The sequence below is a fragment of the Pelodiscus sinensis genome, chromosome 6, assembly GCF_052426305.1.
Source record: "Pelodiscus sinensis isolate ZL-2025 chromosome 6, ASM5242630v1, whole genome shotgun sequence".
NCBI classification, from domain to species: domain Eukaryota; kingdom Metazoa; phylum Chordata; order Testudines; family Trionychidae; genus Pelodiscus; species Pelodiscus sinensis.
This window is the reverse complement of record NC_143057.1, coordinates 82219988-82245011: the sequence shown is the minus strand read 5'-3', so window position 1 is coordinate 82245011 and position 25024 is coordinate 82219988. Positions and strand designations below refer to the sequence as shown.

The following is a 25024-nucleotide window of genomic DNA, read 5'->3' as shown; positions in this document are numbered from 1 at the left end:
AACAGTCACAGTCATAGTTCTGAAAAATAAGGTAGTAAAAGGTAAAATATTGAGAGACTGTTGCTAGTAACTGCCTGTCCACTGGGAACTTGGCAATATGGGCTCAAGCGTACCCAGTGCTAGTTCTGCCATACACTTACAACTGCATGTGATTGTATGCATGGGATAACCGCTTGGCCACCTAGCTCCTGCCTTCATGTTTTCACAATACCATTTAAAGAGTATTAATTTGGAGTTCCAACTGTACCTTATAAACGGAACTGCCTCCAATGATCCAAACTACGTCTATCTTACTTTTTAACTCTGGAGAGTCGAGAAGAACTAAAGCATCATCCAGACTTTTGGCAAGACAATGTGCTCCTTTTGGGGTTTCCCTAGAAAAATAAAATTTTATTGTTTAATATCTGTAGTGTATGTTCAACACAACAATTAGTGTAATTTAAATAGATATTTTATATTTTGTCTAAATTTGTTTATAAACACATCCAAATACATTTCACATTTAGCACCATCTTGAAGAAGGTAGGTTTTTTTAAATAAGTTTAAAAATTCCCATCATACAATGGAATAGAATCTTCTGCATTACAAATCAGCATTTTATTTTAATAAATGTAATTAATTACATTGTATTATAAATTATGGGATTTACATTTTGTATGGGTTGTTTATTTATCTAACGCAAGAGACTTAGATTGATAAATCTAATCAAGCAACTAGACTTCTGTTTCAACTTGACCTCTACTACAAATCACACTTTTCATAATGAAACTAGACACACAACAATCCTCTCCCTATCCAAAATAAAAACAAGTTATTTTAATTCTTCCCTCTCCTTGAAGAGGACTATACTAATTTGAATGTCAGATTAGAAAGTATGCTCAAACAATTCAATATTTAAATCACTTTAGGTGAACTAAACTTCTGTCAACGAACACAACTCTTAACAATAAATTAGGTTTGTGTGGGTCTTTGGCTATTTCAAGAAAAAGATTTGTAAAATTTATTTCAATATAAAATGTTTTCAGCCATTTTTTATGTTCTAGTCAAATGCCCATAAACCCTCTACAGTACTATGTATGACATGAAGGCTGCATGTTTATGTCCAGGTATTTTGTTTCTTTTTAAGAGGAGCAGAATTAGGCCTTCCCTTTATAGACCAATACAATGGGTAATGGCAGTGCTTTTTTGTGTTTTAAAAAAAAAGAAAAAGTGCCGGTACTCCAGGGGAAAAGTTGTTGAGCTCTGACTGGAGGTGCCGGTACTGCATACTGGGCAGTACTGTCACAAAAATAGCACTGGGTAATGGTGATGCAATGCTGAACGGGTTATAAGGATGTTAGCGGCTAGTCAGCTGTTTCACGGATAAGCAATTGCTTATCAGTTAATAGTCCCGGTTAGTTGCAACATCCCCCCCCATCCCCGCATGCTCGGCATTTTAAACTCAGGCTGGCTCAGTCTCAGACTGTCGGTATGACTTCTAAATGAAGAGCATGCAGGAGAGCTGCCTGCCACCCCACACTGCTGCCTCTGACACAGGGAGATTGGGTCCCCTCTGGACAGGGGCTCTTGCTGCCCCACAATGCTGCCTCTGTATCAGAGGTAGCAGGGTGAGGTGGCATGGGGCTCCTCAGGAGTGGGGCCAGGAGCTGAGAGTGTATTGGCTGCTGGTCCTGTCCCCTGGGGAGGTGGGGAGAACATTTTAGTAACTGTGTAACCACTAAAAATTGTTGCAGTTATATGATTGTTAAAATAAACAATATCTAGTGTCCCTAATAGGGTTTTCTCTTACAAAAGTTCATATTTTGGATAACTGCATAAAATTTTAAATGCTGTAGATTTAGGAACAGATGTGTGACATTGCTTAACCCAATTATGGGCCGCACGATGTAATGTAGCTATAATTAGATAAAAACATACTTCTGCCCTGCTGTTCCTCTTTACTGTTTGGGTGCCTGCTCCACCAGATTTCCGGTAATCAGTCTGTTCTCTCAAACATTCTCTCGAACCATTTAACAATTTTGGCTTCTGACGCGTTTAATGCGCTTCTTGTCTCCTTAGTAATGAAAACAATTATATCACCCAAACCCAACAACCTTTGCATGAAAAGCGCTGCTCTAGAAGCTATGAATATTAACTTCACCAACTACTATATGTAAAATAAACAAACACCCTCACCACTTTAAGAAAAGCTCTAATCTGCATTTCACTCTTCTCAAGTGAGATTCCTTTCTACTTTTATTTTGGCTCCAATTTACTATGAATTAATCAGGTGAAGTATGTAATTTGGATGGATTACAATTTAACTGTATTTGTTTCTACTGAGCAGGATAGGAGGAGTCAATTTCTCATCTCAAAATAGGGGAGAATGGAGAAAGAGTAAGTAGGAATTATTTAACTTGCAAGACATTTACATTTGTTAGCTTCTGGTTATGGATGTGTACAAGTTAACATTTAATAATTTAAAAGGGGAGTTGCTTGTGACTAGGGAGTATGTAGCTTAAGAAAAGCATGGAGCAAGGCTCTAAGAAACTGGAATTATATGTTTCCCCTTAAAGGCTATTAATACCCAAAATTAAAACAGAGCTAAAGAGAACCCCCTCCTCACCCCAAAGCAACATAAGCAATGAAATTACTAAGCAGTCAAGAAACTGCAGAAATGTGATTTTTGGGGTCATCCATGGAACAGGTTTAGAACAAACCACGATTGTCTCCCAGTAATGTTCTAGAGGCATCAGCTCCAAAGGTAAGAGGGTAAAACAATTTCCAGACCCAGACCTGGCTAACAAGTTGGCTAATTAATTCCAATTGTAATGTGTATGTGAATGGAATAACAGTTCCCTGAGAACTGGATTATATTACATGGGACATTAATAAATTTCAGAGGATAACACTTTTTTATGCCAATCCCACTATCCCTGTATAATATGAGGAAGGACTGCCAAACTCATATGGATACCCATTGATTTCAATAGTGCTCCATGTGAGCAAAGCAGTCTGCTTGTATATTACACACTGCAGCACAGGGTTCTTTGCAGTTGGGACTGGATTTGAACTGTTGACACAGGCAAGCATTTCACCTCCATCTCATTAAGCCATCCAGTAGCCGTTACGATGATTCATAAATGTCTGGGAATAAAATTAGTTTCCTTCTTTCCTGGAAATAACCTAATCTTTCCCCTTTATATAAAGAAATATTATGGACAACGATTAGGCTGTTATTTCATGTTCTTGAATAACTAGGTTATGTCGGGTAATAAATTATTACTAGAGATTTTTTGATAGGTATTGCACACAATCATTCTACTGCTAGTGAGTGTGTGCCTAGCTGATGAGTGTCTGTGGGTATGTCTACACTACCCTCCTAGTTCGAACTAGGAGGGTAATGTAGGCATACCGCACTTGCTAATGAAGCCCGGGATTTGAATTTCCCGGGCTTCATTAGCATAAGCGGGGAGCCGCCATTTTTAAATCCCCGCTGCTTCGAACCCCGTGTAGCGCGGCTACACGGGGTTCGAACTAGGTAGTTCGGACTAGGGTGCCTATTCCGAACTACCGGTACACCTCGTGAAACGAGGTGTACCGGTAGTTCGGAATAGGCACCCTAGTCCGAACTACCTAGTTCGAGCCCCGTGTAGCCGCGCTACACGGGGTTCGAAGCAGCGGGGATTTAAAAATGGCGGCTCCCCGCTTATGCTAATGAAGCCCGGGAAATTCAAATCCCGGGCTTCATTAGCAAGTGCGGTATGCCTACATTACCCCGCTAGTTCGAACTAGCGGGGTAGTGTAGACATACCCAGAGATTTCCCCCCTCTCCTCAGTACGTTTGCAGAGCCCTACTAATATACAATCTCTGCTTAATATCCACATGTACCTGCATCCACTCATTTTTGCAGATACACATTTTGTATCTAGAGCTGTTTCCAGACACACTTGAATGGGTGTTCCCTGACTCAGGAAGCACAGACTTTTAGGATTGATAGACAGGCAAACACAAAAAGGATTTTCTATACAAAATCAACAAGATTGAAAGCAGGTAATCTAGTAGAAGTTGATTTTTTTTTTTTTAAGGAGAAACATAAGAGACAGGATGCATGTTCTGTTTATCTCCAACCCTAAAGATGTTAAGTATCGGGTATACTGACTGAATAGTCAATGCATTTTGCATTGACTATTCAATTAGTCGATAGGGCACCTCTGCCTTTGAAGTGTAGCAACAGCCCTACAACTGTTGCTACAGTTCAAAGGCCAAAGCGCTGGGTGGAGCCTCAAGTCAGCTGTGGACTCCCCTGCTGGCCCTGGGCTCCCTGCAATGCTGCCACTTTGAATGCCGTGAGGAACCCAACACTGGGCTGCCTGCAGCATTTCAAAGCGGCAGCGCCGCTCGGAGCCTGGAGTCAGCCGGGGACTCCCCAGCTGATCCTGGGCTCCATGCAGTGCTGCCACTTTGAAATGCCGTGTGCAGCCTGGGGACACCCCAGCTGGCTTGGGCTCCATGTGGCATTTCAAAGTGGCAGAACCGCATGGAGCCTGGGGTCTGGCCCCAGGATCCACTGCAGCTTTGAAGTACTCCTCCTTCTCCCCCACCCTTTGCTACCTTTATATGATAAGAGGCAGCAAAGGGGGGGGGGGGGGAGGAAGGGAGGAGAGTGACTAGTTGACTATCCTGTCAACTAGTCCTTCACCTCCTTACCCAATCCCTCTCCACAAAATATTATTTTACAAATGATTCCAGGTAATTTAAGACTGGCATTTCATAGCTGTGTTTACTCCAAAGTTAACACACTACATAATCAAAGTTAAATTTGAATGTTTCTTCATCATCATGTACTTATGAGATCATCAAGATTAGTACTTACTTGAGCTCTCTACTAAGCACTATATTAATTCTATCTTTTAAAGGGCGATTCTTCTCAGGAATCGAGAACCAAGTCCTCCTACCCATTATCAACACATTCTGTTTACCTGTGTAATATAAAAAAAATAAAGAGTTGTAACTTAATACACGATCAAAGTTGGTGGTTTAGTGACATCTAGAGGACTCAACTGTTTAAATAAATTCAAAGAAAAATGGGGTTAATAAGTTTAAGTGCAAATTGAAAACCTTAGCAAGACTAAATGCAAATAAAACATCAAGCTTAGGCCCAGATCCTGTGATTACTTCTATGACTAAAATAGCAACATACATAAAGTGTTTTTAGGATCTGGGCCTTGCTAGGCACTCTTCAAGTCAAACAAAAACATACGTTTTAATATAACTATATACTTTATAATTAACAGTACTACCTTCACTATCCAAAAGAAAATAGCTTCACAGCTGCTTTGATCTGGCCCTAAGTTCCTGAAACCCTGTTTCTTTTCACTAGAACCAAATTACAACATGTTCAGTATCTGCTATTGAAACTCAAAAGCATTTCAAATATCTTTTTCACAAAAATATACAACCAAGATCTCACAAACTTATAGAAAAACAATTCTGCCATTGCAAACATTTCCAGGAAGCTAATGCAAACCCAGGAAACAAACTCACCTACATGAAATGAACGGGACTGTTTTACAAAGCTGTACTTTGTCTCAAACTTAACTATTTTAAAATGTTAGTGAAAAAAATAAGAATAGTCACACTACTATTCAGTGTACTAGTTTAGTAGACCACTACCACTACATGATGCACTGTGTGAACCCAAAGTGTACAAATGAAAGCACTGACAATCATGCATAGAATTAGGTGTAAACTGAAGCTACACACAAGCACAATAATGCTGGTAAAGATAAAGCTTTTGGAAGCTTATTTAGAAACTTTTAAGTGATGATACCTTGTATAAACTCTTGAATTGCAGATTGGACCTCCCTGATCCAGCACCCTGGGGACCTGAGCAATCCCAGATCAGGGAGTTTGCCAGACCAGGGGTGGTTAATGCTCCCCTGCTGGCTGTCCTGTTTCTGGCTCCTTTCCCTGGGGCCTCAAAGGCTAGGGCTCCCCACCCTGCCAACTCTGACCCAGGTGGGGCTCCTGTCATTGTCAGGATTCCCAGCTGGGACCACTTGGCTGCTAGTGCCAGGGTTCCCTGGAGCTCTCCTGTGGGGCCTCTCTGCCACCGCCGGTCCTGCTGCCTCTAGGGGTTCTCCAGCTGCCACCTTGCCTTGTTGCCACTGGGGAGTCCCTTGCCAGGGCCAGGACTCTCCAGCCATCAAGGTATCCCAGCCACCAGGGGTTTCCTGGGGTTCCCCTGTTGGGCTGGACCTGATGCTGCTGTGGATTCTCCGGTTGCCTGGCCCCATTGCCACTGGGAGGTTCCCCAGCCATGGCCTGGGCTCTCTGACCCACATGGCCCTGCAGTTCCTTAGTCCAGCTGTTGCTGACCTGGCTGGGATTCCTCAGCCCTCACTTTCTCCCAGCTGGCTCCCCTTCCCAGCCTCTGCGGCTCTTGGGCAAGGCCATAGGGATGTTGCTGGACCAGAGAGTCCTGGATTTGGGAGGTTCAGCCTGGAGCCTGCTTCTCTCCTCCCACATTCAATAATTATTTCATTTTGAGATCTAATTTAATAAGCCATTCATTTCTCTTTGCAGCAATAACAACAAAATTGAAAGCTACATACCAATATGCATATAAATGTCATGCCAAAGATGTGCACCTATTGCACTGAGGTGAAAGGGAAGGAGTGATTTAGGGTTGTGGTCAAGCATTATAACTTTAAAAGGGATGTTGTTCAAGAACACTGTCATAGTTGGGGCAAATTTGCAAGAATTAAAACCTCAGATAAAATTGTAGCTACATGTTCAAATTAGATTAACATTAGGTATTAGGATGCTTCTAAATGAGTAAATTAGGACTTGACTACATGGAGGTTGTGCACTGGTTTAAGTTGAGTTACTGGGCACCTAAAACACGAGCATGCACGTGATAACGCATCATGCAATGACGCTGTACTTACTGTATTCTGGAATGCTCTTGCAAAGTGGACCAAGTCTGCTGCAAATTGACTTTGTTTGGTCTGTTGTTTGTGTACATGAAACAGCTGCACATCACTTTTGCATGCCTCCAATGGCTATTCCACATCACTCTGAGGTTGACTTATACGGACTTCTCCATTTACATGTGTGCCTTCACCTGCTCTGGTGTCAAGTTCATAGAGTAAACCGTTCTCCTTTGAGCAACTGACACATGGAGCCGGATTTTGCCCATTTACTCCTGGGTTTGAGTGTTTCAGCATTCTTGTGATATTACAGAGATTCTACTCCACAAACATCACAAAATGCTGCAGCTCTCGCAGCAATTTGGGGAGCAGCATCAGTGCAGGAAGATCTTGTGGCCCGCTACTGTAATAAAGACCTGTGTGTGGACACTGCAAAGAAGATGTCTGTGAGGGGTCATCAATGGAAGTGTGGACACTGCAAAGAAGATGTCTGTGAGGGGTCATCAATGGAATGCCTACCAGTGCTGAATAAAGAGTGCACAGTTCAGAAAGGTTTACATTAAAATCTTGGATGCAAGGTAAACATAAGGCAGGATTCATGACATCTTCAATTTTATGAATAGGGTCCTATCAAATTCATGCTCTATTTTGGTCAATTTCATGGGTCTCTCTCTCTCTCTCTCTCTGTATATGTATATGTATAAAAATAAAAGAAAGTTTCCTGCAGAATGACAGAGTGAAGTCATGCATCACTCCATGTCCCACAGCCCCTCCCTCTGCCATCAGCCACGTGGCCTCCCCTTTCCCCTATGCTTTGCAGGAGCTGCAGCCATGCAGCCTCCCCACTCTGCTCTCCCCTGTGCTGGAGGAGTGTGGGAGCTGCGAGTCTTGTGGCTCTCAGGACGTATGGCCTCGTCCCTAGTGCTCTAGTAGTCGTGCAGCCTCCTGCCTCCCTGGTGCTTAGGGCCAGGGGGAGCGACCCGGGCTCACCACTGCCCAATTCCTCTGGCCGCTGGAGCAGGGAGAGATGTGAAGTGGGTAGAGCCAGGTTTGGTGAGATTGGGGGAGGGGGGAAGGTAGAGTCTAGCCTGCCCCCAGCATCCAGGAGGAGAGAGCTGGGGCAAGGGGCCTTGGGATGGGGCAAGAACTGAGGCGACCTTGGAGCTCGACCCTTCCCAGTGACCGGGGGTAGGGGGAGGGGGCTAGGGCAGCCTCAGATCTTCCCTGGTGGTGGTGGGAAGGACCTTGACCCAGTCCCTCCTGATGGCTGGGGGAGGGCGGAAAGCCTGGCCTGCCCCTCCCCATGGCCGAGGAAGAGCCCATCCCAGCATCTCCCGGTGGCTGGGGGGAGAGCACAGCAGGGCTTTGGCCCACACTCCGCCCTCCCTGGTGGCTTGGGGCAGAGCTGGGCATCACCTTACCCCAGCCTTGGGGGTGGGGGAAGAATGCAAAAATCTGGGGCTGGGAGAGTCAAAGAACTCCCACGAGCTAGGGTGGCCTTGTGGCTGGGCCCTCCGTGGTGACCGGGGGCAGGAAGGAAGAGCCAGGTTAGGGTGGCCTCGGACTCTCCCTGGTAGTGGGGGAAGGGAAAGAACCTTGGTTCAGCCCCTCCTGGCGGCTGGGGGAGCCCCCAGGAGAGCCAGGGCTGTGTGGGGAGGTCTTGAGGCTGGGCCCTCCCCCAGTGCCAAGTGGGAAGAGCCGGGTCCAGGGCAGCCTCTGACCCTCCCTACTTGTGGTGGGGAGAGAGCTGGGGCCAGGTGGCCTCAGCCCCAGGCCCTCCCCATCCAAGAGGGGGGGGTTGGTGAATGTAGCGAGCAGGGGTGAGGTCCCGTAGTAGGATTTTAAAAATAATGTATTTGAGTTTTTTAAATCTGAAGTTTCATGGTGTTTTAATTGTAGGGGTCCTGACCCAAAAAAGGAATTGTGTGTGTGGGGCTCACAAGGTTATTATGGGGTGTGTGTGGTGGTACTACCACTTTAATTCTGCGCTGCTGTGTGTGGCAGCTGCTGGTATTCTACACAGTTTCAATGGGGTATATAAAAATACATAAAATACACTAGACAATTTTATGGCAGGTCAGTTAAGACATATGCTAATAAATCAATATATTGAGGTTTATCCAGTTAAAAAGGTTGAAAGTTTCCCAATAATAAGATAGCTGGCATTGCTCATGGGTCTATATGATTTTGCTGGCATACACACTCTAAAGGAGCTAAAGTTTCTTAAGGTCATATCTGAACCAAGACAGTGAGGACACCCCAGAGTAGCGGGGATGGGGGGGGGGGGAGAGAAGGAATGTCAAGTAGAACATTTTTTAAAAAATTAAGCCCTAAAAATATATATAAAAAATCTGTGCAGTTTGCATTTATTCTGAAGAGTTATACTATTCCTACCATTAGTATATAGATTTTTTAAACATTTGGTTTAAAGTTCTATGTTTTGATTTAGAGAAAATAAAAAACCTTTTTCAGAATATAAAAAGAGTTACTGTCTGAAGTAAACTCAATAGTTCAATTTCTACTTACATTGACAGGTGAAAACATGATAAAAAACAATTTCTACATCTTAATTAGGTCTATGTAATTTGTAAATTATTAGACTTTCATTCGGCTGGTCAAATTACATTCTAAAATAAACCCATTATGAAAACATAATTGAATAGAGCATGTGAGCTACACAGATAGTTCAGTGCAGCAGAGAGGTTATCAGTGTAAAAAAACTTTGTAACTAGAAGGTGAAAAGATACACTTGTAAACTTATTTTATACTAAAACAGCAATAAAATCAATGTAATCAGGGAAAAGTTACTAATATTTTCAATTTAGTTACATCACAGAAAGACATTTTTAATAAGTAGAAGCCTAAAACCCAAATATTACCTTCTGCAGTGGTCATCATAGTCATTCTTTGAAAATATTTAAACTCATTCCTAGCAAAAGAAAAAGAAAAAAATCACAATGTACTGGGTGTATGGATTTTTTAATGATAAAGAAAAATATAATTTAAATACATTTTAAATAAATGTAAGCAAGTTTATAGCCGCTGAGGTGTCATGCTGAATGCCCTGGAGCCTGAAGTCCTCGATTCATCTAGCTCTGCCACAGATGCTGTAGTATCGAAAGCTACAGTGCTGAGAACCCGCCTGAAATCTCAACGTTCCCTCCTACGTTCATGTGAAGAGAGTGATCCAGCGCCCAATGCAGGCTGCTGGGACCGAGCCTGGGCTGGGACCGCTCACGCTCGTTTCCTACAGGAGATCAGAAGATGCTGCTCGCTACTACTGATCCGCCTGGCTTCGGACACCGGACAGAGAAAGGCCTCACATGCAGCCAAGTGACCAGCGGCCAGACCCGCTAAACCTCCGTCCTACAACGCAGCGCCGACAGCCTCCTCCTTGCAGACTACGCCCCCCAGCATGCAACGCCCCCTACAGAGGCAACCGACCCCTAGGCATGGAGAGCGTGGCACCCTGGGATTTGTAGGCCGTTTGCGCAGCTCCCGCCAGAGGCTGAAAGGACCCGGGTTGCACTACCTGAGCGGCGGCCAGGGGAGGTCTCCGTTCTTCCCGATACCCATGTTCTGGCACACGGCCACTATGGAGTTTAAGGAGCGGACCATGGCGCTTCCTTTGTGCGGTCGGATCCTGCTCTCTCTCCAGCTTCCCGCTTCGTTCGGACTTTGGAACTAGCGCGCCACAGTCCCAGCCTTAGAGCACTGGGCATGCGCAGAGAGACAGACGCCTGGCCTACTTGCCCTTCACGTGACCGGGAAAGCACCAATTACCTCTCTCCCCCTCTCCAGGCCCCATCCCTTTTCCTTCCAGCTTCGCCTCTCGAGGCTGCACGTGGTGACGTGATTACATCACTGTTGTGTTCGGCGGCGCTTGCGGCGTCTGGGCTGCAGGTTCCTGCCTTTGCGATGCCGCGCGGGCGGGCGCCCAGCGGCCCCGGACGGTCGGTGCTGAGTAAATTCTTCCGGCCAGCGGGGTCCCTGCGCGTAGCCAGCTCAGCAGCCTGCTCCAGGGCGAGCGGTGACGCGGGGCTCCAGGCTCCGCACACGGTGCGCGGGGAAGGGCGCAGCAGCAGCCGGTCCGGCGTGTCGGGTGCAGGGAGCGGGGCGGGCCGCGCGGCTCCTGGGGCGGATTTTTCCTAGCGCGCCGTGTGCGTGGCTCTCCTGTAACAAACAAACCCCTGTCAGCGCCACGTCCCGTCCTGTCCCACCGGGCTGCTAAGCCTCGGTCTCATGCCCCCTCCACTTAGCTGCCGTTTGCTATAGTAGTAGCCACTGTAGTGGCTGTTGCTTTAGAACTTGTTGGGCACCACTGCTTTGTGCTGATGGGTGACAGCTTTCCTGTTGGCATAGTTATTCCATTCCCTGGCAGTTGGTATGTCAGTGGGAGAGTGTTTCTAGCCAACATAGTACTGTCCACACTAATGCTTAGGTCAGTGTAATTTATGTTGCTCCTGAGAGCAGCTTTTCCACGTGCCTGAGCCCCTTGCAAAGTAAGATGTAGTGTGTATCAGACTTTTGGTGATGTGCAAGAGAGAACCCGTTTGTTTACTAACCCTTGCCTCAATAAGAAACGGTAGCTATGTCAGTGACACAAACTGTTTTGCCAATACAGTGCTGTCTGCATGGGTGCTTAGTGTAATTTACGTTGCCTTGGAGTGTAGTTTACACACAACCTTGAATTATGTAAATTATACTGAAGTAATTTGTAGGGCAGTAGCCTGGATTAAACTTCTTTGATAGAACCTTAAGCAACAAATAGTCTTGCAGCATCTTTAAGAGTAACAAAAAAGATGAGCTTTTATGGGCATAACCTACTTCAGATGGATGAGACTTTTATGTACAATGTTTACTTAGTAAACCCTAAACATATGAAATTTTGTTCCTTTTCTGCATATTATTAAGGGCACAGGAAGCAGTAATAATCTCTTTACTTCCTAATTCAAATCTAGATAATGTTAGGTTTGAATGAGAACTCAAAATAGCCAGGAAATGCAGTTCAGCAGACACACCTACCATTGGAACTCAAGCGTCTGTGTTGTGTGTTAGCTTATATTTAGTTTTTATAAAGCTGCAATTAAAAGGAACTAAATTTAAAATCAACTTTGCCAAATTATACAAATCTGTCAGTTTTGGTGATTAATGATAATTACAAAAATATATTAAGAAAAATTATTTGCCTTGGCTCAGTGAGTGTTCAGGATTTGGGAAGGTTTCTTTAAATTTATGTTCTGAGAGTTATACCATGTAAAACTCAAACATTCTCCGAAGTGGCTATTGCAGATTCCCATTCATTGGATGGCACCCCCTTTCTGCAGTTCACCTAGGCTTTGGACACTTTTTTGGAAAGCAATGCTTTTTTGGGCCCATCGTAGTATTACCTTTGCAGCATCAGATATTTGTAGTTGAGATTATAAAAGCATGGTGTTACACCAAGTATCTAATGCTTTTCTTTTCCAAAGTCAGGTGAGCATATAAGGACCTTTGTGTCTGGAGTGCTTTTAGAGTCTTTTTTTAAATTAAATTTCCCTAAATTTATAAATTGTATTGTACATAGGAAGTGTTATGAAGTTTGCTTGACTGCACAATTATGTTTCTATTCTTGACCCACTGTCCTATGATATTTTTGGTTATTACCGATCAGACCTCCAAAGAACCAGATAAGAAAGGCAGATTTAAGTCATGAGTATTTTGCCTTTTGATGTATCTGGAGGCAGGAATTCTTGGTTCTCTCTTTCTGTTCCTCAGATTGCTGCTTATTTGCTGTACTATTATTAAACCTACATCAACAAAGAGCACTAGTACAGTGCCTTTCTTAATTAGAAGAGCTTTCAGACTCAGTAACTGGAAACAGCAATAGTGGGGTCAGTGGCTTGCTGGCAATGACAATTGAGACCTGAGAATTGAGATTTGTAATACTAGAACTTTATTAATGGCAAGGGAAGTGTAAACTCTCAAGAAACCAGCAGAGCAGGTCCATTATCATTGTTGGAAAGTATAAACTGGTGTTGCTCAAGCATTGCTTTTGGAATGCTATACCAAAACAAACAAAAAAAATTTTGCATACAATATTTAAAATTGTGCAAAATTCTGTGTATTTTTCAAAATACCACATTATAATCATGCCAGTTTCAATTGTTTTGGTAACTTATTTAAAAATACCTGTCCACAGGTATGTCTGTAACAATAAAGACAACAAAAATGATTCAGGAAATGTTTTGACAGGTTCTTTACATATTAACAGATGACTTTGAGTAATAATTAATTTAAACTACAATACAGACAGCCATTACTAGGTGGCTCTGCTAGGGATGTAAACTACTAGTCAGTCTCCCCTCTGCCCCCTTTTTGCTGCCTGTATCAGAGGCAGCCAGGAGGCAGGGAGCAGGAGCTGGTGCTTTTAAGCCAGCTCCCCCCAGCACCATCTCTTCAGAGTGCATGGGAGGCAGGAGGCTAGTGAGGACTGAGAGCGAGACTGGAATCCACTGATTCCCGGTTCGTACCCAGTCTTAGATGCTGCGCCTCTTCTTTTTGAATGTATTAAGATCCTGCTGTCTCTTAATACATTTAAAAATCAGATGTGCAATAGAGGGGACCCGGTGCAAGCTGGGAATCGGCTGATTCCAGCCTTGCACCAGGTCTCCTTGCTGCGTTCCAGCCTTTTCACATTTAAGATTGGTGGGCAGTGGTGGAACTCGGCATGAGCTGGACATCAGCTGGCCCAGCTTGCACCAGGTCCTCCTGCTATGCTTCAGCCTTTTAAATGTATTAAGAGTCATCCTCTTAATACATTTAAAAGGCTGAGCCCCAGTGGTATTAGCTCCTGGGGCCGGGAGCTAACCCTACTACCTCTCCCCCACTTATCAACTAGTTGATGGAAAATCCATTGACTATCTATTAGATTATTAAACTTCTGAAACCCAGCCTGACCCTCTCAACCACTCTGTGTTCCCTCATATCCCATGTTTTCTAATGGGGTACTGTGAGGGATGCTGCATCTTCTCCTCCCTATTACCTACTGACTACTACAGCTGATGAACTGGTTGCTTTCTATTTTGGTACCACATTACCCCCTTGTAGGTAAAAGGTGTCACTACAGCATCTCTTCAGAAGAAAGTTTTCTGCAGAGAAAAAACAGTCTTCAGAGGACATGAATTCTACATGGGTACAGTGGCACAGAATTCCTGAAGGAGTAAAGCATGTCACTCCGACAATATTTCTATGCAGATCTGACCCTCTGTTTCTCAGGAGCCTTTCTTTGAATATCATCAAACTTTCTTTCTCAAGTCATGTCCTCTAATCTAGAATCACTTTACCCTGAAGTATGGAATATCATGTGGCATGCTCTATTGAAATGTATACGATTTCTGCTATAGTCTAGAAAAACATTTTTGGCGTTCCATGCTCATAAAATGTATTTTAGAGTCATGGTTATATTTTAGTCTTTGAGCTTTCTTATGTCAGCATTTTCAGTATTACCTCAACATAGCTTTTCTACTGCGTTTAGTTCTCCTAATCTCAAAAGAGTCTTTGTGGTTATAACCTTTGTAGCAATCAGAGATCTTCTGCGATAAACATGAGTCTGCTGCCGCTGAGATGACAATCACCTTTTTACTTTTTGGAAAAGTGTTCTTTATTCTTTATAATTAAAGATAGAATTTTTAATCAGTTATATTTACGAGAAGAATGAGTTACAGGTTTTCATTCATTTTGTATTATAGAGACAAAGTTGTCCTGTGTTCTCATCCAAAATTTAAATAAGAAATACTATCCAAGATCCATGTGAATCAGACCATTAAATTTTATAGTTAATTTCTCTTTGGAGAATCTCCCTACCATTGATGAAGAGGGCTTTTTATTGGGAAACCCTGTTCTAAGGGTTTTAGGAAGTCTGTGTAAAGGGAATTCTATTTCTGCTTCTGTTTAAGTGGATTAGGCTGTCCATTGAGACGTGTTCTGCATTAGCTACAGTGTCTGTGAGCCGCAGGGACTGTCAGGGCTAAGCCAACATTTATACCTTCATGATGTTTTCTCCGCAAAAACGTGCAGCGCAGCGCTGCTATCTTATGTTCTATACACATTTACGTGATTACTCTGAACATGACATCTGGAACTGATGGTTACTTTGGGAAGGCAATTTTACAGTTTTTTAAACTATGTCTCCTCAACCCATTTTAAGAGTTGTGGTGTTTGTGAGAGACCCGCTAGTGGAATTGTGAAGAGCTCTATTTAGTGAAGAAACAATGTTGTTTTGAAAGTGTTGCTTCTGCATATTTCATGCTATCAGCCCGCTGTCTTTTTTCCTTGGTTATCCTTTCTTGTAGGAGTCTGAAATTTAGCAAGAAGTGAAGCAACTGAGGTTCTGTGGCCATGATATATCCTTTGTTTAGAACGGGTAAACAATAAGCAACCTGTGGGCCAGATGTAGTTTGCTAGTGTTAGCCCATGGTATGCTGTTGGCACTTTATTTACCTGTGCATCTGCAGGTACGTCTGCTTGTAGCTCCTGTTGGCTGCTGATTGCTCTTCCTGGCCAATGTGAGTTGTGGGAAGTGGCGTTTGAGCTTCCACAACTTCCATTGGCTGGGAACAGTGATCTGCGGCCAACGGGAGCTGCAAGCAGCCATACCTGAGGGTGTGCAGTTAAGTAAAGCACCGGTAGCCTGCTAGGGGCTAATGCTGGCAAACACATATGGTCCTTGGGCCACACGTTGCCCAGTCCTGGCTTAGAGCATTTCATAAGATGGTGTTTGTGCAGCCTAATTGGGCAATATTTTTCAGAAAATTATATATGCTCATCTGTGCAGGGTGGGAAAGGGCACATCCCATACTGGAAATTCAACCACCAATATCATGGCAAATGACTCTCTTTTTGTAGTAGATCTTGAACTGGGTACAGGGTTAGATGAAGTTTCAATTTCCCTAGTGATATTTACAAACCACCTCTCATGTAAAATGCTACTACTGTTAGAAATGCCACAAAACCATATGTGATTTTATATGTATATGGAACTGTAGAATGACTTGGCACATGTTGTATATTAAAAGAAATAGTCAAATATAAAGAAGTAACTGACGTTGGTATACACATGTAATCTTTATTGATCAGACTATTTTAATGATGAAATTAGAATATTCTGACTAATTTACTGACCATAGAAAGGTAAAGAATCATTTTACCTGATTCCATCATTTAAGAACTTGTGGTTAAAATACTTTTTAAAGGGGGGAAAAAATCGTTATGAGTAGCAATTACAGTTGAAATAATTTTTGATAAATTAACATAGAAAGTATGATGAAATATACATTTCAATGTACAAACTTCATGAATACAGAAAAGATAATTTTGAAGGTGAATTAATTATGGGTGGAAGATGCTAGATGGATAGACCTGGTAACTGAAATAGTCTCTCTCCTCATAGCAGATGTCACATTACTTGCATCGGTGTACCTTCATCCTGTTCCATTTACATGCATTATTAATTCTTGTCATCTTTCTCAAAGAATGAGTGATTACTTGTGGGGAAGTTTATAATGTGGATGTTTGTTCACTGTGAGCTTTAAGGGGATCAAAGGCATTTTTTTTCAGCTTGTAAAGTGTTAACCTATGGCACTATACAAACTAGGTCTTTGGTGGCCTAAATTAATGAGCTTTCTGAAAGCCTGAGAGTGCAGAGTGAAGGCCCAAGTCACTTCAGTTAGGGAAGTTAAACATTTTCTAATGATAATGTTTGTTACAAAGAGTTAAATCCTAGTTCCATTGAAGTCAATGGAAGTTTCGCCAATTACTTTATTGGGATAAGGACATCTATATATTTGACAAAATCCTCAGGTACAGTGAATTGGGGTGATTGCTCTGGGACCCTTTTGGTCAGTCTGGGAAGTGATGGATCAGTCCTGGACGTGATAAATTTGTCATTACTGTTCTGGAACCCACACATCCCTACTTGTGGATTTAGTCAAGCCTGTGAGCTGGAGGGGAGCCATGTTGTAATTATACCTTGATGTGTCTACTGTTGGTAGAGTACACTAGTTACTTCTAGAGGAATTCTGTACCAAAAATTTAAAAGCTCTGCACACAGTATTCTTGGATTCTGCAAAATTCTGCAAAGATTCAGGAAATGTTTTTTGACGCATAGATTTCTTACTACGCATATTAACACAGAATTCTGAGTAATAATTTAAGTTGCAATATTAATTTAAGCTGCACCACAGGACTGTATTTCCTGTACCCTCAGAAGCAGTGCAGTGGCTTGGGGGCAATCATGTATAGTGGAAGAGCTTAAGAACATGAAGTTAACTGCTGGGAAGGAGCCTGGTGTGAACTTGAGGGTTGTTGGGTGTGGTTGGGAAGAGTATGGATCAGGGATTTTTTTTGGGAGGTGGGAAGGGATTATTACAGAGCTTCCCTCATGCAGAACCTGGCTGACCCCTTAGCCTCTCCCATTCAGTCAGGTACATCTGCCCCTGTCCTCTGGTATCCCCTTACGACCATCTGTCCTTGCACCCTCTGTCACCATGTGTCCATCCACCACTCCCGCACACCTACTCCTCGTGGTCTTGCACCTCCCTTCCTCCTGTGTTTCTGTGCCTCCACTCCCATTCAGCCCCTGTCTCAGTCTGTCCTCCCCCACAAACCCTTATGAATCTCTGTGTCTGCCCCCTGCAGCTCCATGCTGACTGTCTCCCTGTACTCCTGACCTGGTGTTACAGGTGCTGTGAAGAAGGCAGGCTCTTTCTTTTCCCTAGCTGGTTGGGAGCTGCTGCCTTTTTCTAGTGCCACAGCACCCTCTGGTGGGGAAAAAGGTGAAACTTCATCAATTTTTTGGCAGAAGCTTTTTTTCTGCACAACAAATTAAAAATATGCATAGCTCGTTGATTAGACATATGCATAATGGCACATAATTCCCCTCGGAGTAACTGATTTTTGTTTCTCTTTTGAAGAAATCTAGCCAGTTATAAAAACCATTGTATACATTCATGTAGTAAGTTAAAATAGCAGAGTTAGTGTTTGCTTTATTGTGCAGGGATAAAGTTTGTTCTGTGGGTGTCTCTTTTTTTTTAAAATTCTTTCAGCATATGACAAGGGAAGAAAATAAACTAATTTTTTAAATTAATGTTTTAGACTTCAAAATCTAAGAGAAGAGCTGTTGAAAACAATGAGCCTAGTGAAAAGAGGACGAAACCCATTGAAGGTAATAGAGAGGAAGACCAGGATACAGTGAAGATTCTTGACTTCGGTGAGCTCATTGTAAAACAAAAACTTGCAGGCATCTACACTGAGTAAATTGTAATTTTATTTTTTTGACAACTTTGTTGTATACTTTAGACACTGGCTTTTGAATTCTCTCTCTATATATATATTTTAAAGTTCCATTTTTGTTGAGCAATTATGACTGCTAATTATGTTGAAACTATTTCAAGAAAAAGTTTCTGCATTATCCGTTTTTACACCAAGCATTTAATTAATAAATTAATGCTGGTAGAAAAACAAAGCAGTAAATAAAAAGGTTCATTAACTCAGATTTTTGGGAAAGAATCAATTTTCATAGTAGAAAGGGACTGTAGTGATATCAAAACAACACTTTTATACTGCTTGAAAGACCATCAGAAATAAGAGTGAAAAAACGTTGAGACACACTAACTTGGAATACACTCTGGTTTAAAAAATAGCTGAAGTAGTTTTATGTGATCCCTGCAAATCTACAAATATCTGCTTTATGTCTGTGGGTATCCGCATCCACAGATGTGGATGTTGATATCCACAGTTCATTTTTGCAGATGTGGATACAAATGTTGTATTTGTCCAGGGCTCTATACATTGGACTCTGAGATGCCCTACTCATTTTATAGCTTTACAATTCTTCTTCTTAAACCCTTGTACTCTCAGTGGAGCACAGGTCATCTACAAGTCTCCTCCACTTCACTGTGTCTTGAGACACAACTTCTAGCTGACTCCAGGAATACCCCAGTTGTTGTTCTTCAGTCTCAGTAGATCTTCTCCACATTGTCCAAGGTCTTCCCCTTTTGCATTTTTGTTGCGGGTTCTATGTGAAAGCTTGACGGCCTATGTTGGATAATGGTTTTCTGAGAGCGTGGGCTAGCCATCCCCACTTTCTTCTCTTGATTAGAAGTCGAGAGGTTCTTGTCCTGCTCTGTTACTTGGCTCTATTAAAAATAAAAGCGGCTTTTTTTTTTTTGCCTTCTGCGTGAGACACACACAAACAAGTGAAACTAAGTCTCAGATCAAAAAGGGTATTTAGGCATCTCAATCCTAGATTTAGGTTTTTCTGCGATCCATCAACACCCACTTGGCTAGTTCCCTAGATGCTTAAATTCCTGATTCTGGGCTTGTGCACTGCTATTTCATTCTAGGCAATGTGATCTTCATACCAGGGGAAGATAGGTGTTCCTGCGGAACATGGTACAGCAGACATTTTTCGTGTGTGCATGCTGAGCTGGTCCTCCAGATGGAAGAGGAGGTGCATCCCAGTGGTTAGAGCACTCATCTCCCTTTGTCTGATGGGGGGAGAGAGGATTTAAACAGGCATTTGCTATCTCTCAGGCAACCACTGCGTTACTGAAGACTCAAGAGTATCCTTCAGTCTGTCAGGTTGAAGCTGTTCTTCCTTGGATAAATTATTAGTCATTAGGCCAGAGAGTGTGGCTGAGAATGGTTCTGTATCCTTGTGGTTAGGGTATTCATGTGGGAAGTAAGAGATCTAGTCTCCTCCCTCAAGGATTATTACCTCCTGGCAGCCTGGATACTCCCTTTTCTTTGGCATTTCCCTAAGATGGCTCCTCACTTAGAATGCTGGCTTTTGTGGATCCCTTTCTTAGGTGCCTGACTCTCACCTTCCCACCTTCCTTTGTATAATGAGGGTAGGCACCTAGCTCAGGCTTTGCAATTCCACTGTTCCACAGATTTTTTTTTTTTTTTTTTTGGTCTTTGTGACCTGGACCTCGCAGATTATACAGAGGAAATAGTGAAGCTGTTCATACATACAGTTCTCTCACATTCACAAAATAAATAGGATTTTTTTTCTCTGTCTTTAAAGACATAATGTAGAGCCTGATTGACACTAAAAGGCTGGATTAACGCAGGCTACATCTAGACTGCAGGCTTCTTTCAAAAGAAGTTTTTCCGGAAGAGAGCGTCCACACAGTAAAAGCATCCACATTGATTGGACACTATCTCACATTTAAGTTGTGATTACTGTGGACGGAGTGGCTACTAGGGCACCTTTGCTTTTTCCTGGAGGCCTCCTCTTTTGGGGAAAAAAAACCAAACCTCTTCCATGGCCAAATACGCCTTTTTCGAAAGAGCTCTTTTGGAAAAAGGCTGCTTCTTCATAGAAAGAGGTTTACTGCTGTTGGAAAAACACCTGCATTCTTTTGACTGTCTGTTAAAGAACGCAATTGCAGTGTGGACATAAGTGTAGTTTTTCCAGAAAAAAAGCTGTTTTTCTGGGAAAACTCTGCAGTGTAGACGTATCCCTAGTGACATGGTTCAAGTGTGTGAAAAAGCAACATTCCTGAGTGGTGTAGTTGTCAGCTCAATCCCTGCTGTACACCGTGCTAGGTCAGTAGAAAAAATTCTTCCATTGACCTAGCTCCAGCGCCTCGGGGTAGTGAATTACCTGTGGTGATAGAAGAATCATCACATTGGCATGGGTAGTATGTGCTGTGTTTGCTCTTAAAATGTTACAGTGGTATAATGCAGCTGTGCCATTGTAGTGCTTCAGTGTAGATACTGCAGCAGTGGGAGGGGTTCTCCCATCACTGTAATCCGCCTCCCGCAGAGGCAAGTAACTAGATTGTGGAAGACGTCTTTAATTGACCTAGAGCTTTCCACACTAGAGGTTAGGTCAGAATAGCTACATCTCTCCTGATTGTTGAGTTTTTTTACTTCCCTGATAGATGTAGTTATGCCTGTATAAACTTGCAACGTAGACCAGTCTCAGATAGGTGTAAATTGTAGCAATAATAGATTAAAAGTCAGAAGTGTGATTTTTTTTTTTAACGGTTGACCCTATTTCTTTATGCATCCACGTAAACATGAGTTGTGTTAGGCTGCGACTATAGTTGATTATAGTTTAATGTTAATGTGAATGTAATCTTAACTAGAATTATAAACAACTAATTGTAGTAATCTAAAAGCATATTTATCCTGGGCTAATGAGGTTGAGTAAGAAACTGAGTGCTGTCTTTGGCTAGATCTAGACTACTGGGCTTTATTGGAAAAAGCTATGCAAATTGTGGTTCACAATTTGCATAGTTTTTTCTGATCGCTTTTTCAGAAAATGCTATTCCACCATTTGGCCCTGTCTAGAAAATCCGCCTCTTTTGGCAGAGCCCTTATCCCTCCTAGAAAGGGGCATACAGGGTTCCCTGAAAGAACGCATTTACTCTTTCAGGGGAGAAAAGCTGAAGAGCAAACATGCTCCCTGGATGTGGCAGGAGGATGTATCCCGGAAAAAACCCATAGTCTAGACGTAGCCTTCTTTAGTAACACATTGCACTGTTTGGTACCCTTAATTGCCCACTTTAGATACTTTATTCATAATGATCTACTCCCAGTTTCCACTTCTAGTGACTGTCTCCAACATGAATTACTATTTTTGCATAACCACCTGTCTCAATTTATATGTAGTCCAGGCACTATGCATCCTTCTCTCACTTGAAGTAGAGCTCTTTGTACCTCAAAAGCTTGTATCTTCCACCAAAAGAAGTTGGTCCAATAAAATATATCACCTTATCTATCTTGTTTCTCTCATCTTTGATGCCAGTCTAATTGAAATCCTAATTGCAAGGTTATCCTAATTGCTAATAAATTTTCCTTGTGTATTTTTACTAATGAAGAGGAGCCTAAGAAATGTGACAGTCCCCGTGTATGTATGGAAACATTAAACAAACTGAGGGAATTCTGCAGTGATTCAAAACACCCATGTAACAAAGTCCAGGTGGATACTTCTCAAGGGAATCAACTCGTCAATTTGGAAAAATGTCATGGTTTTGTGGGAAGGACCCCAGAATTGCATAGCGCTCTTGATTCTCAGGATTCAGGCTCTCAGAGCAATCACAAGGTATGCAGTGCTTGTGTTCCAGGGATCACTGAATTAGTGCAGTTTGGATTGCTTTTTATGATTAAAATACAGGCTTTGTTGTTAGGTTTCTTTTAAGTTCAACATGACAGAATGCAGCATGAAATTATGCAATGTCATACCAATGAAAGAATCTGACATTCATATTACAATATTTTACAGAGCTCTTAACACAGTAAGCAAAATATCTCTTGCTGTTCTTCAGTGACATTCTTAAAAATTGTGCAGCTGAAGTTCTAATTAAATGTTGTTTTAAATAAGAAATGCTTAAAGATTAAAAGATAGAAAATGGTGGTAAAATATCCCAACTACAGGATGCGGGTGAGGTTATTCACATCCTTTCCAATTTGATTTTCAACTGAGTTCTTATTTAGTTCAGGCATTATAATAATGATTGCAAAAATTCTCATAGTTTTCTCACCTTAGAAGTAGTACAAAATTATTACTGTAATGTAATGTATTCCAGCAGAACTCAAGGTTGTTGGAGCACTTGGTTGCATTCTGCACTAGGGAAGATGTGGTTAGACTTACACTGAAAAAACATCGGAATGACATCTGCACAATAACAAAAATAGTTAAACACAGTGGCCTTGTACTCTCAAAGCAGGCTATATAAGGAGTACTTGCTAACTAGTTTCGCCCCAATCCTGCAATTTGAATAAAGTAGGTCAGTGGTTCTCAACCTTTTCCAGATGCGGACCCATATTGACGATATAGGAAAACTTGGTGACCCAGGGCAATTCAAAAAAAGTGTGAATGGCTCCTTAAAAGCCACCTGGGGACCCTTTTGAAGTGTAGTGGCTACCCATATTTGGGTCCTAATCCACAGGTTGGGAAACCCTGAAGTAGGTGAACTTTGTCCGCCTGGTACTTCACTGATTTCCATGGAGCTCCATATGGGCACAATAAACTTTCACCTGGATCAAATTGTGGCGTTGGAGCCTTAGAGACTGAGGCACATAAATGCTTGGTTGATGTGCTGCTTCTGATCTCTTGGCTGGTTATTGTTCAGTAGAGGGGAGGTTTATTTTCATCGCTTCTATATTCTATACTTATTTTGCCCGTTTTAGATAAGTTAAGTTGCATTTTTGGCTGAAGGAAAGATACCAAATTTGATAAAATGTGACACTAACATGGACAACTGATGGAAGGAGGAGAGGTCAATTGAAGTGTTCTTGGGTGGAGTGGGATTGAGTGTGTGCAGTTGTGATCAGTCACAGAATTTTTCTTTATTGACTTGTATTTTATTTTCATGAACTGTGCTCTCAGTTTATTGTGCTTTTGCTTGCATATATATATTACGCTACCGGCATTAGAATTATTTTAATCTGACAGCCAATTCTGGAAACTGGAATTGTATTTTATGACAAGTGTAATTTAAGTATTCTTCCATAATTATTGTAATATTATTTTTTATTCACAGGAACAATCATGCTTTAGTTTTACTCAGTTTTCAGCATCATGCAAGAGTTATGAAGGCTCTCAAAATATTTCTAATACAAGCTTCTTTAATAAAAGAACCAAAAGCATTTACACTCCACTAGAACTCCAGTTCATAGAATTGAAAGAACAGTATAAAGATGCTATTTTGTGTGTGGAATGTGGATATAAATATCGATTCTTTGGAGAAGATGCAGAAGTAAGTAATTTTTACCAAGAGCACTTAATGGTTCTCGCCTTATATTACTCTGTTAAATTGTAAGGACAGACCATTGTCATTGATAGCCTCAATATAAAAAATCTTTTTCTAACCCTTGTAATCAAGATACAAAAGATGTACACACTTTAAATGTAAAAGTATCAGTTACAAATTGTCTTAGTACTACAATAAAGGTGCACCAATATTTTCAATATGTCCTATTTTTAACTATTGACACATCAGCAAATACTAGATACTTAGAGTAGCATTATCTTGGTCACCAAAGTTAAACTGAAAAAAATTAAGGGTGAATGGTGTTATGGCATAGAACTAATGGGCAGAATAAAAATATTTAGCTTAACTTGATGACTTCTAAAAATGCAATGTCCAAGTGTTCTAACTGATTCTCTTGTGTGTAAATGGCCCTCTATTAATGATGGTAGTAGTTATATAGAAATTAATGGGGGATACTTGACAGAAGCAGGTGTAAAATTCTATCTACTATTTATCTGCATGACTATAATCTAAATAAATAGGCAAAAATTTCAAAGGAAGTTGGATTATAGTTTGCACACCTCAAATAAGCATAAACAATCTTTCCTTCATTTTAACTAAATCATTAATACTGAGTTAGCCTTTGTTCAGAGCTATTTCCATGTTTCATTTGGAGCAACTGGAGGCTTAGCCACTGGAGGCTTCATTTTTCTAGTTGTCTTTGTACTGGGCATTTGGTCTTCCAGTTAGCTAACAGATTTACTGACTTGAAATATGCCTGTTCAGGTTGGTTAACACGCATCTGCTTGTCCAGACACAGGGCTGGCATCTGGAAAGAAAAATGTCTTTGAGATATTGTGTAATGTCATGTTTCTAGCAGCTGCTGTGATTGTATACTTTTAAAGGTGCTGCTTCTTGGAGAGAGGTCCCTGTGGGTGTTCCATAGCAGGTGTTGGTGCGTCCCAGTGCTGTAGACGGGCGGTTTCACAGCAGTGCCTGGGGAGGTGGCCATGCATGCGCAGCAACTGTGGTGCATGCGTCCCACGACTGCATGCACAGCTCACTTCCTCTCAGTTCCTTCTTTGCATCCCTAACTTGAGAAGGAGCTCGGCAGTGCTCTTCACTCACTGTTGTTAATCCTGTAGGTAAGTAGATAGTTCTAGTTTTCTTTCCTCTTTAATTCCCCGTTTGATCCAAGATCTCTCTCAAACAAAAAAAACCCCCGAAAACTTTCCTTCCTGAAGTTTTTTTCTGCTGTTGTTTGGGCTATCTAAGTTTTCGGTTACTTATGTTGGGGTCATGAGGCTTAAAAAGTTGCTTGAGTTGCAACAATTACATGTCTGTATCTGATGGGCACTCCAAAT

General features: G+C 42.0%; 2 protein-coding genes across 8 annotated transcripts in view; one reads left to right on the top strand and one right to left on the bottom strand.

Moving 5' to 3' along the window:
• DHFR (dihydrofolate reductase) overlaps positions 1–10582 on the bottom strand; it is a 48890-nt gene extending 38308 nt beyond the window's left edge. For all 3 annotated transcript variants that reach the window (XM_075932227.2, XM_006124331.5, XM_089779330.1), the window contains exons 1-4: positions 10448–10582; positions 9795–9844; positions 4857–4962; positions 248–374 (exon numbers count right to left, since the gene is read on the bottom strand). In XM_075932227.2, coding sequence (XP_075788342.1) covers positions 248–374; positions 4857–4962; positions 9795–9844; positions 10448–10533 — 369 coding nt within the window. In that variant the 5' untranslated portion in view covers positions 10534–10582. The remainder of the gene's footprint in view (positions 1–247; positions 375–4856; positions 4963–9794; positions 9845–10447) is intronic.
• A 53-nt stretch (positions 10583–10635) lies between these two features.
• MSH3 (mutS homolog 3) overlaps positions 10636–25024 on the top strand; it is a 220513-nt gene continuing 206124 nt past the window's right edge. For 2 of the 5 annotated variants that reach the window (XM_089779326.1, XM_089779327.1), the window contains exons 1-5: positions 10636–10974; positions 18049–18163; positions 19299–19418; positions 21786–22009; positions 23451–23666. In XM_089779326.1, coding sequence (XP_089635452.1) covers positions 10636–10974; positions 18049–18163; positions 19299–19418; positions 21786–22009; positions 23451–23666 — 1014 coding nt within the window. Of the gene's footprint in view, positions 11004–18048; positions 18164–19298; positions 19419–21785; positions 22010–23450; positions 23667–25024 lie in introns of all 5 variants that reach the window. The other 3 variants (XM_089779329.1, XM_089779328.1, XM_075932217.2) reach the window with 3 other exon arrangements.